The sequence below is a fragment of the Umbelopsis ramanniana genome, assembly GCF_025399195.1.
Source record: "Umbelopsis ramanniana AG unplaced genomic scaffold K450scaffold_102, whole genome shotgun sequence".
Taxonomy (NCBI): domain Eukaryota; kingdom Fungi; phylum Mucoromycota; class Umbelopsidomycetes; order Umbelopsidales; family Umbelopsidaceae; genus Umbelopsis; species Umbelopsis ramanniana.
The window spans coordinates 25,468-36,170 of NW_026252188.1; the positions used below are offsets into that span (position 1 = coordinate 25,468).

The 10,703-nt window shown below is 42.2% G+C and overlaps 7 protein-coding genes across 7 annotated transcripts; 4 read left to right on the plus strand and 3 right to left on the minus strand.

Moving 5' to 3' along the window:
• Positions 1–1,293: 1,293 nt before the first annotated feature.
• K450DRAFT_181183 (uncharacterized protein) lies at positions 1,294–1,839 on the plus strand (the record flags this gene model as incomplete). Its single annotated transcript, XM_051584357.1, has 1 exon — positions 1,294–1,839. A coding segment is annotated over one exon (546 nt), but the record flags the coding sequence as incomplete, so codon positions are not given.
• Positions 1,840–2,738: 899 nt separating this feature from the next.
• Positions 2,739–4,368, minus strand: K450DRAFT_262886 (uncharacterized protein). The gene is made up of 7 exons (XM_051592550.1): positions 4,194–4,368; positions 4,105–4,127; positions 3,939–4,040; positions 3,837–3,875; positions 3,690–3,762; positions 3,064–3,620; positions 2,739–2,999 (listed from the first exon to the last, which is right to left on the minus strand). Exons 1-7 carry the CDS (start codon positions 4,273–4,275, stop codon positions 2,856–2,858), a joined length of 1,020 nt encoding a protein of 339 aa, XP_051440212.1. The 5' UTR covers positions 4,276–4,368; the 3' UTR covers positions 2,739–2,855.
• Positions 4,369–4,839: 471 nt separating this feature from the next.
• On the plus strand, positions 4,840–7,157 carry K450DRAFT_275843 (uncharacterized protein; the record flags this gene model as incomplete). The annotated part of the gene is made up of 4 exons (XM_051593194.1): positions 4,840–4,882; positions 4,964–5,500; positions 5,569–6,842; positions 6,936–7,157. The coding sequence occupies 4 exons, from the start codon at positions 4,840–4,842 to the stop codon at positions 7,155–7,157; spliced, it is 2,076 nt and encodes a 691-aa protein (XP_051440213.1).
• Positions 7,158–7,249: 92 nt separating this feature from the next.
• K450DRAFT_262903 (uncharacterized protein) lies at positions 7,250–8,272 on the plus strand. Its single transcript, XM_051592551.1, has 5 exons — positions 7,250–7,395; positions 7,476–7,518; positions 7,580–7,645; positions 7,711–7,780; positions 7,852–8,272. The coding sequence occupies exons 1-5, from the start codon at positions 7,341–7,343 to the stop codon at positions 8,086–8,088; spliced, it is 471 nt and encodes a 156-aa protein (XP_051440214.1). The 5' UTR covers positions 7,250–7,340; the 3' UTR covers positions 8,089–8,272.
• K450DRAFT_262909 (uncharacterized protein) lies at positions 8,128–8,986 on the plus strand. Its single transcript, XM_051592552.1, has 2 exons — positions 8,128–8,537; positions 8,631–8,986. Exons 1-2 carry the CDS (start codon positions 8,457–8,459, stop codon positions 8,802–8,804), a joined length of 255 nt encoding a protein of 84 aa, XP_051440215.1. The 5' UTR covers positions 8,128–8,456; the 3' UTR covers positions 8,805–8,986.
• K450DRAFT_262912 (uncharacterized protein) lies at positions 8,897–10,057 on the minus strand. Its single transcript, XM_051592553.1, has one exon. It carries the CDS (start codon positions 9,621–9,623, stop codon positions 9,168–9,170), a length of 456 nt encoding a protein of 151 aa, XP_051440216.1. The 5' UTR covers positions 9,624–10,057; the 3' UTR covers positions 8,897–9,167.
• Positions 9,743–10,699, minus strand: K450DRAFT_262913 (uncharacterized protein). The gene is made up of 3 exons (XM_051592554.1): positions 10,677–10,699; positions 10,130–10,579; positions 9,743–10,057 (listed from the first exon to the last, which is right to left on the minus strand). The coding sequence occupies exons 2-3, from the start codon at positions 10,366–10,368 to the stop codon at positions 9,781–9,783; spliced, it is 516 nt and encodes a 171-aa protein (XP_051440217.1). The 5' UTR covers positions 10,369–10,579; positions 10,677–10,699; the 3' UTR covers positions 9,743–9,780.
• Between the last annotated feature and the right edge of the window lie 4 nt (positions 10,700–10,703).

Below are 10,703 nucleotides of genomic sequence, written 5' to 3' on the forward strand. Positions count from 1 at the left end.
TACTCACCACTCCAGTCATTGATTTACGCACTTCAAAAGAAGATATCTTGCGGAACTATTCCCAATAAACATACGGTACTCGAAGTAACTACTCTACTACTGAAAGCCGGCGCCGATACTAGTCAATTGCATACACCTAGGCAGATAAAGTCTTTATATCCAGAGGTGGCAGATCACCTTTCAAAACTCTCTAGCATTCCATTGCACCAGCATCAGCCATCTGGCTGGCTACCAATAATCTCACATTCAAATCATTATCGTGCTGTCGGTTCTCTTAAAGAGATTCTTTCAAATGCTGAAACTGGCTGCCTATGTAAGTTTGCACGTAACCACAATAATATGACTGCCACACACATAAATGATGCTTACCGCACTCAACTTTAAGCTGTTCTCTCTTCTACAACTATGATGGACGATGTAATGAACAAGTATAGTACGGGCTTTCCGTCATCAAGAGAACTAAAATTAGACAAGTTTAAAGTTGTCAACGAAGCAGTGAACCCTCACAATAATGACTTCGCCGTTATGTCGATGGGTTTCAAAATAACGCACAGTATGTCTAAGGATGATCGAGCTACTAGAATAATCTCGTCTTTAATTCAAGAAATTGGCGCCAGATTTTATTACAGCAACAATTTCTTTGTAGTTAATCTACCTGAAACCAACAATTACATAGCTCCAAGATGGGCATTCAATTTCAATAGCATGAGAGGTGTGGTGCGCCAATCTCCGACGTTATATGTGCAAATCCCACAAATACGCACTGAGCTCTCTGTGCCTGGATGGTATAGGAACGAGAACCCTCTCCTGCGCTTCATTGATGCAGTGTATGTTTGCAGAAGATCGACCCCAGACCACCTTGATAAAGATGTATTCTCAGATATTCTTGGCGGCACCGAGGAAAGACTTGCAATCCACCTACATGCAATATTGATAGCTGGACTCTGTATTCTCAGTGTAGCGGAAGGTCCTCAACTAATTGAGAAACTTGTCAATTCCATTTTAGGATTGAAAGCGGATCCTAACCGAAACCCTGTTTCTGGTATACCTCCTACTGACTGGCAGATTTTGAATCGCATTAAGTGCGATTGTAAGTCGCCGTTCCCTCATCGTCCGCTGACTCCGGTAGCCGCCGCCAAAGCTGTTGGTATACAAATATGGAGAAATCCAGAGCATGAAGCGGTGACTCGGGTTTGGGACCTGATAAATGATAAGCTGGTGCAGGATATCGATATCAGCCATGTAACATTCATGACGCATAAATGGTGTGAACCAGAGGTGCAGTATCACGCCATGTTGGAACAGATTAGCACAAAGTCGGCAAAGTTACAGCATATAAGAGATACTTTACTTCAACACACTCGATATGTATGGTTAGACACCATCTGCATTGATAAAGCCAATTTATCCGAGCTTGATCGAACTATTCGATCAATGTACAAGTGGTATTCCAATTGTCAAGCTGTCGTTCTGGATTCAGGAACTCCGTTGAAGGATTGGTGCAAGAGAGGATGGTGTCTACAAGAAGGCGCGGCTGCTGGAGTACTCTATGGAATGTCTAAAGACGACAAATTGATGACAATCCAAGAACTGGCAAAGGAGCAAAATGTAAATCTCTGTATCTTGGATCTTCACCTCTATTATCGACATGGAAATGCTGCTGAGATACTTGCTAGAATGAATGTGAGAGAAACGACTAGGGAAGAAGATATGACATATGCACTGGCAGGAATATTCCAGATACACTTGACAGCATCGTATGGAGCAAGAAGTGAGCCTCGTGAGAGACTTCTATATGAACTAGCAAAAAAGAAAGGCGATCTGTCGTTCTTAAGCTTTCCAACAATAGACACCAACAACCTTAACCACTTACCAAATCCGTCAGATGTCAATTTCTTGATAGCATCGTGCATAAATTCATCAACTCCCACCAACGACAGTCACCATGGTATTTGCATTGAAGTCCAGCTTGTTCAAGGCGCAGGAGCAAAGATGGTACTGGGAATGTTGAGTCGATGGCAAAACCTCAGAATTTTCCACGGCAAATCAGCAGGTATACCAGAGTTGATTGCGACAGCCGAAAAATTAGAATATAGAAACTCTACAGATATTGAAATTGCTGTCGTTCACGAAATCAGGTCAATTATATTGGTGAAAATCTACGGTGAAGATCGTCAAACTGGCGGAACTCGTCCAATCAAGCTTTGCTTTCGCCTGCAGTGCTGCCAAATAGAAGAAGATGAATTCGAAAGGCTATTCGATGATCTTGATGTAGATCATGAGCGAATATGGTTGAATAGCAAACCTAATAACGCTACTATCTCAAGATTGCAACAAAAGCGTAAGCGACGTAGTACTATCAAAGAACAACCAGTAATCACTTTCCGGGAACCTGAATCTGAAGGCTGCGATGTCACGGATCAAGAATTGGCAGCAAAAAGATTGAAGGTATCCCTGCATGACTTCCTTGTTGACAAAAGGGACCAATTAACCGTTACATAAAAAATTCGATTGTGTAGTCATATCATTCTGCTACCCTTCCTCTTTTTTTTGTTTCCTCCTTCATATTGCATCTATACATAATGGGTTAACAAATCCAAGACAATAATAGAATGATGTTCCATAACATGACTGTCAGAAAGCGAAAGAGTACATGCTTGTCAATGGACGCTCAACTCAAACATGGTATTACTTCGACAGACTTGAAATAACATGGCCATCCCGACAAGCTGGACAGGTGGAGTTTGAGATACAGAAAACACTTCGGCACTATCTTTATTGGCAGGGCCCATTTATACTGACTAAAGGATTGCTACATTATCTAAGGTCCACCGCAACGACTGGGAAGCAAATATTTACCAATCATTAATTTTGCAAGCGTGCAGCGATTTGGATGCCTTGCTGTTCGTACCATCTCTATCTAGCGCAAATGACCAGTTATGCTTTGTGCAGATAACATTATTACCAACGACTTGTCCCCATGTGACAAGATCAACTCCCTATGACGATAATGTGTTAGCAAGAGGAATCAAACTCCATGACAGAATTGACATCGCAATGTACCTTATGTGGACAGTATCGATCACATTCGTATGCTTGGCCGCTTGTAGTCATTACATGTATTTTGTTTCCAGAAGCTTTGATTTTCCTATATGGCGTGGCCGGCTTTGATGTTGTCATATTTGAGGGCCGTGTAAGAGGTCTATCATCGTCTGATGTTGAATCACTGGACGTTTCGCTTTCACTCGAATCAGCAGTGTCACTGGATTTGGCAGCTTCAGCTCCTTCCTTAACTGTATCGCCATCCTTCTCTTGAATAATGGCTGGTTCATTGTCGAAGGAAACCATTTTCAGTGATAGTGATTTTGGGCTTAAAGGCAGATCACTCTTATCAGTATTGACACCATTTGCACCAGACAAAGATGTGGATGAGTTCTGTAATGTGTTACGAAGGGTGTCGGGATCATCACTGGTAACACCGACAGGAACCTCACCAGAGAACTCGCTTGGGTAAGAGTCGCTCTTATGATTGTCCTTCTTCTTGTCCTTCTTCTTGTCTTTCTTCTTGTCTGAACTTTTGTCTGAATATTTTCTCTCGTACTTTTCTCTCTTTCTTCGATCTGATTTCCCCGCATTAGTCTTTGTAAACAATATTTATCATGAAAGTCTGTTGATCCAGTGATACGTACCATATTCAGACTCAATACCAATATTAATTGCCTTTTGTAAAAGATCTTTAACAATGGGCAGTAACGTGATCGTCTGAACGGATGATAACAGTGTCAATCGATATTAGGTCATTTTTCGTTTACTACTGCAATATCTATCGGATTTACCTTCCAGCTTTCGCTAGAAAGCACGCGTAGATCTCTCACCTAGAAGAACTTGAATAAGAATGGTATAAAGGTGCCAAAACTAAAACCAAAATTGCTACTTACAAAGTATAATCGATTGTGTGCGAGGATGGATATATCAGATTCCATTTGTTGAGAGGTCCATGAACGCTCAGCTCCAATTTGTTCCAGTAGCGTTGACACTCTCTGAAGATGAAAACAGTTAACTAAGAGTCGATTGTAGGGGTATATCGAGTTTTGCTTTTCTCACCATGCTATCCGGTAATGGAGTTTCTGAATCTGCAATGTAGATCAGTGACGTGGACTTCAGTAACACATACAAGCAAACAAGCTTCTTACCTTCACCGTTCGTATTCACTTCTAAGGACGACATGTATGCGTCGAGCATGGAACCCATTCCTCGGTTTTTGTTTTTGCCCATGGTAAAAGGTACAAATGAAGGCAGACGAGGGCAAAAACGAGGAGATTGAAAAATTTAGAAAAAAGTCTGTGTTTGGCTATGTATCAATTCTACGCTGGAAAGGGATGCACTCGGTAGGGTTTTGTTTTGACAATCATGTGTGAAAACATTTGCATATCGCTCACGAAGTAGTATAATATCATTATTCTAATATTTCATTTTACACAGATACTGCAGCATTTTTTGGTCATTAGAGTTATTGGAGTACGTTTCCATATTTATGGCTCTGTTGGGACGTGCGTACGACAATCATTTTTCAGGTTCACGGATATAAAGGGTCTGACTACGTCAATAAGGGACTTTATTCAAACCATTTCAAGATCAACATACAGCAGTTTTTAATTCGTAAATTTTGAATGCGTTTTATTATGCCAAGTGTCTGTCTCCAAAGTATTCAAGGAATTTAAAAGTTCTCACACTATGGTGCTGTACCAAGAAATGCGGAGTATGGCCCAAGTATCCCCGCCAAGACTGGCCAAGTTTTGGAATCTTGAGTTTCATTAGAATTCTCTATTGTACCCGACAATGCCAAAAAAGAAGGCAGCCAATGCTAGAGAACCCATACCAGGTACAGCTTCGAGATTCAATTTATATTCGTTTTATGGAATAAGTTTTATTGATTTGAAAATCTTTGTCATCGAACTACTAGAATCCTTCGAAAATGATCCTCCACCACCATATTCTCCTTCCGAAGCTTCCCAGCCTCCCCTGAGTGGGGACAGCCCATCCGTCGCACCCTCAGCGCCTACTGCAAATGATGTGGGATTTTACTCTCATGATGGAGTACCAGCAACCGACAGTAGTGAAGAAAATCAGCTCATGGACCCCTCAGCGCCACCACAAAGATACAATTATGGATCGGTTGAGCCACCAAGTACAACTGGAGACGTCTATCAGGTACATGAACAAAATCAGAGCCTGTATCATACCAGCCAGCAACAACGAGAACAAGCACATCAGTATCGTACCATGGCTCAGCAACAACGTGAGCTGGCGCGTCAGCAACGTGACATTACTCAACAACAACGAGAGCAGGCGCAACAACAACGTAACATTGCTCAGCAACAACGAGAACAGGCATACCAGCAGCGAAATCAAGGAAATCAATTTACAGCACAGGGAGAAACATTTCATACTATGGGAGATCGTCTGCGAGACCAGGGAAGTCGCCTACGATCTCAATTAGGTGCGTCACTCACACAATTGATTTTGTTCTCTGTCATGCCATCATACTAAATAGCAGTCAATTGATAGCTGGTCTAGGAGATCAAATTCGGAATTCTCCCAATGTTCAAAAGCCTCAGTATACCAGAGTAAATCAAACACATGAGGAGGCTGGCTCTACAAGTGAAAGCCAGCCATTAAATGGGCGTACACGACGCAGACCTTTCCTGAAAATATTATGCCATTTACTATTGGTGTGTATCCTTGTTGGTTTCGTTCTGTTTAAGACAGTTACATGGAAACATGATGAAGATCCCAACGGTGACCCTGGCCTTCCAGACCGTTCATCGCCAGTACCCCCAGTCCCATCAAGTACACCATCAATTCCTCCTTCAGACCCTCCTTCAGACCCTCCTTCAGACCCACCTGGAGATTCTCCAAAACATCCCGATGATCCGAAGCAGCCAGAGGACCCCAACATGCCACGGCATCTTCCCGATGGCTCTTCATGTGGTTCTAATTGTGTTGTGGCATCATACCGGTGGCCGATCGAGGACTACTTGCGGTCCTTCAGTTTCTTTCAGTCGGGACAATTGACATCCGGACGTGCTTATATCAAGCGCAGCCGAAGCGCTGCGCCAGGCAATTTTTATGTGTCTTTAGGGCTTACCGGCATTAAAATGAGCGACATTACATTGGTATTCTCGCCCAGTCGTTCAATTAGTGGTGCCAGTGTCATTCTCTCAACACCCAAAGCGATCTCGCCATTCAGTAGGATTGAAATGAATGTTACTGTTGAGCTTCCCTTAGACACCATGGACAGTTTTCAGGATTTTGTGTTTTTGGCTAAAAATACAGACATTGCGTTTGAGGAAATAGATGAATCCAATACCTTCAATATCAGCAAACTTCAAGTCGCCACTACGAATGCTGATTTGATGATGAGCCCTCTTTTCACGACAGATGCAGGTTCCGAAATCACGACACGCAACGGAGACATCAGCGGCATTGTTCGCTCAAAAGGAAAAGTAGAAATCAGTAATGCAAATGGAGATATTGACCTTGACTTGGTCGGAGACACCGCCAATGTTTACACTACTAACGCTGATGTTACTGGCGAATACGTTTGCTCTGCAAAATGCGATTTCCAAACAACGTCAGGCGAATTGAAGATTCGAAAGGTGCAAACCGAAACTTTGCTACTGGATAATAAGAACGGAAGAATCGATGTTCGGAACATATCCTCAGTGTTCAGTGTTGTTTCTAGTGGTCGGAACGACTTTATGAAATTGCAAGTTCAAAGCATCATCCACGGTGCTATGTTTGTGCTTACCAACAAGAATGCCCCTGTTAACTTGACTATGGTGAGTGTTTAAGCGTTTTTAAATTTAGTTATCATGTATGGGTTAGTTAGTTTTCGGTATAATGATTGCTAATTTGATTTGTCATTTTTATAGCCCATGGAATATAGAGGTGATTTCTATCTGTCGACCTCTGCTGGTTACAAGTCTAAAGCCGAACTGGTAAACCCTCCGGACTCCGGGCATTCTTTGAGATTCAAGGTGGTCACTGGAAACTATGTTAAAGGCACAAAACTCACTCCTTCCAACGTCAGAGAAGGCTCGATAACGATTGGTAACGAGAATGACGATGCCACCTTGGTATTTACCGACGAATGAGCAAACCAAATTTATTCGAAAGTCCGATAACCAGTTGATTGGATTCGTCAGCTTCTGGATGATTCCTCTGGATCCAATGCATTAAGCTTGGCAAGCTTACGCATATATATATCTCCATCCACTACACATTTCATTTCTCTTACACCTTTTTCTTTATTGTTATACACCTATCCTTTATTTATCATGGAATTACTAGACGTTGGCAAGCATTGTAATCTGATCTCCTGTCGACAACTAGGTACATACCTGAACGTAGAATATATAAATTCATCAATACATTATAACTAAAACATACCTGTTTTCAACCAAATCGTATAGACTTCTTACCCCTCAAGTGTGCAGACTGTCGCTACAGCTTTTGGTAAGATAGATTGTATATGATGACGAGGAAATTAGAACATTGCATTAACCTGTTTTCATAGCCAAGAACATAGTCACCCAGACGAACACAATTGCCAGAACAAGAACGCTACCCGTGTAGACATCAGGTAATGGATGCAACCAATCGATACTGTGACCATTTCACTTTGACATCTAACAATTGCCTTTGAAGGATACCGACCTGCCAAACCTGCAATAAGCCAGTACCATTGCGAAGTCGAACAGAAGATCCTGAAAAGAGAGTACGTATGCGTTTATAATGTATAGGTGGTAAAAGACGCAATGGTTGACAACTGACTTTTCTTTTTAACAGATGTCAGATCACTTGGCGAGCCATTGCGCTGACATCAAAGTCGATCACAAAGTTTGTACTGCGCCTAATTGTCGGACAAAGATACTGGTACCGATTGCGTGTTCAAGCTGCGGCAAGCAAGTCTGTGTGAAACATCGCTGGCCAAAGGAGCATAATTGTCAACCACAACCAAAAATTATGAAAGCTGTGGCAGATTCCAAAAAGATGTTAAAGGCTTATCGAGCGCTGGTCTACTAAATCGACATCGTTTGTCAGTCACGGCACGGCTGGCTCAGTCGCGCATTAGGCCCCCTGGTTATTTTAAAGTACCACACCTTTTTAACTCCCCCACTCAACCTGTAGAAATGCTCCATCATCTATATATGGATTGACTATTGTACAATCTGCTTCTGCTTTAACATCTCTGTATTTTACGTTACTCTACTAACGCTGATGTTACTGGAGAATACGTTTGCTCTGCAAAATGCGATTTCCTAACAACGTCAGGCGAATTGAAGATTCGAAAGGTACAAACCAAAACTTTGTTACTGGATAATAAGAACGGAAAAATCGATGTTCGGAACATATCCTCGGTGTTCAATGTCGTTTCTAGTGGTCGAAATTCTATGAAATTGCAAGTTCAAGGCATCATCCACGGCGTTATGTTTGTGCTTACCAACAAGAATGCCCCTGTTAACTTGACTATGGTGAGTGTTTAAGCGTTTTCAAATTTAGTTATCATGTATGGGTTAGTTAGTTTTCGGTATAATGATTGCTAATTTGATTTGTCATTATTATAGCCCATGGAATATAGAGGTGATTTCTATCTGTCGACCTCTGCTGGTTACAAGTCTAAAGCCGAACTGGTAAACCCTTCGGACTCCGGGCATTCTTTGAGATTCAAGGTGGTCACTGGAAACTATGTTAAAGGCACAAAACTCACTCCTTCCAACGTGAGAGAAGAGGCTCGATAACGATTGGTAACGAGAACGACGATGCCACCTTGGTATTTGCCGACGAATGAGCAACCAAATTTATTCGAAAGTACAATAAGCAGTTGACTTGGATTCGTCAGCTTCTAGATTATTCCTCTGGATCCAATGCATTAAGCTTAGCAGCATACGTATGCGTTTATAATTTATAAAAATATAAAAAAGAGAGGGAGCTTCAATTGAGGGTGGTGAAATTACATGTCCTTATAGAAGAATAATTATCACCACCCTCAATTCAAACACTTATTCATTTTTTAATTATATGGACGTCGAGGGTGGGTGGGATGGTCAGAGGGGTAAGAGCAGCGCATCCCCTCCGATATACATATAAATGGATTCAAGATCTCATTTTACATACGACTGTCTGATATTCATAGAATTGGCTTGCCACAGACGCTCAACGTCATTCCAAAGCTCTTTCGAAACAAGATATCGATAGCATTGGAAATGCTCTGGTTGGACAAGGGCTTTGCACACGCAAAGTGACTCGGCACACTGAATCATGCGCGGTGGTGAGCTTTTGGTTTTGGCGCGAACTGTGATACCAGCTCTACCAAGTATTCTACTGATCATCCGGTTTAGTGTATGTGTTTCCGGTTTGGTGGTGTATCTATGGTGTTCATCTTGGAGATTGTAATGGCGGCCAAATATGTGAACATAGTAGGCTTCATACTTCCGCAAGATCAAAAACAAAGGGCCCACGGTTACTTTTGTGCCCCAAGTCCGATGGTGAAGTGCTTGGCCAAAGAAGCGACCATCGAAACGCATGATGATCTCCCAAACCATCTCTGCAAATTTCATATTTGCTATTTTGTCCAGACTGGACTTGCAGAAGACTTCCCTGTTGAGCCACCAATTATCAGCATCAGGTGTCTCATCTAAACTCGACTCATACAAGAATCTTTTCAATCAAGTAAGTTAAATAAGGGTCGGCGGTTTGTACATGGCATTATTATTGTTAAACATACCGGTCCATAACAGTCAGCAACATATAATATTTCGAGAGGGCTTTGCGGGTGGAGTTGGCGGTTGAGAATGATTTTGCACTGAGCATGTTTGTCACAACTGCCAAGCCAGCTCCACGGTCGCCGCATAGCATTCGTTCTTGCAGATAAGCAGAATTGGTAGACATCTGCAGCTCCATGATATCAGGAACGTTCCTATAATCCATCTCGTTCAAAAGTTTAACAGTGTCAAGCTCAGTGTTAACACCTGATTCCATTAGTATTTTCAAGCTGCCATTACAATTCTATGTTAGTTACATGTCGATTGCAACGATAACTTCTCTTTTTTTTTGTCTGGATTACCTTCGTTGATTGGTGAGGTAGCGTTGCATGATATCTTCGATCCACTTCATATCGTAAATTCCAGATCCAGCATCTTGCCTGTCATCCACGTAGTGGAAATTGACGTTGGGAAGAAGACGTTCCGCATTCCCAAGATGAATACGTCTATTGGAGGGGTCGGCCGCTTCTGAGCGAACTGCAGCCATGATACTCGTCAAGAAAGCAGGAACACCACTATTAGTATCAGCGATTTCCATCATGGCAGATTTCAGCCGCCTGATCGACGTAATGGTGAGGTTAGATTTAGCAGGCTGAATCCATGCATGCCTTCTACCACTAATATCAGTTCTTCCAAGGAAACGCAGCCGAGACACGACTTGTATCTCTTCCCAAAACGTCAAGACATCTAAAAACAGAAAATCGTAGGAAGTTTGGAAGTGCCTATCAAGACTGTGTCCTACTTGCAGAACACTGGTAACAATCAGAATATCACATTGCAAAGAAAATGTATTTGGATCTTGCAAGAATTTGACCGCCCAAGCTTCGTCTTGAACCTCAGCCCAAATACCTTTGATTCGCTCGGCCGCCTGAATCC

Coding starts and splice junctions, on each gene's coding strand:
- K450DRAFT_262912 (XM_051592553.1), bottom strand. CDS start 9,623: ATGAAATTTGCAGAGATGGTTTGGGAGATCATCATGCGTTTCGATGGT.
- K450DRAFT_262903 (XM_051592551.1), top strand. CDS start 7,341: ATGGAATTACTAGACGTTGGCAAGCATTGTAATCTGATCTCCTGTCGA. Junction 7,519..7,579: donor GACTGTCGCTACAGCTTTTG/GTAAGATAGATT, acceptor CTGTTTTCATAG/CCAAGAACATAGTCACCCAG. Junction 7,646..7,710: donor GCTACCCGTGTAGACATCAG/GTAATGGATGCA, acceptor TTGCCTTTGAAG/GATACCGACCTGCCAAACCT.
- K450DRAFT_262886 (XM_051592550.1), bottom strand. CDS start 4,275: ATGGGCAAAAACAAAAACCGAGGAATGGGTTCCATGCTCGACGCATAC. Junction 4,041..4,104: donor CTCCATTACCGGATAGCATG/GTGAGAAAAGCA, acceptor TTTCATCTTCAG/AGAGTGTCAACGCTACTGGA. Junction 3,876..3,938: donor CACACAATCGATTATACTTT/GTAAGTAGCAAT, acceptor AAGTTCTTCTAG/GTGAGAGATCTACGCGTGCT.
- K450DRAFT_262913 (XM_051592554.1), bottom strand. CDS start 10,368: ATGATGGAAATCGCTGATACTAATAGTGGTGTTCCTGCTTTCTTGACG. Junction 10,058..10,129: donor TACCTCACCAATCAACGAAG/GTAATCCAGACA, acceptor TTGTAATGGCAG/CTTGAAAATACTAATGGAAT.
- K450DRAFT_262909 (XM_051592552.1), top strand. CDS start 8,457: ATGAAATTGCAAGTTCAAGGCATCATCCACGGCGTTATGTTTGTGCTT. Junction 8,538..8,630: donor CCCCTGTTAACTTGACTATG/GTGAGTGTTTAA, acceptor TCATTATTATAG/CCCATGGAATATAGAGGTGA.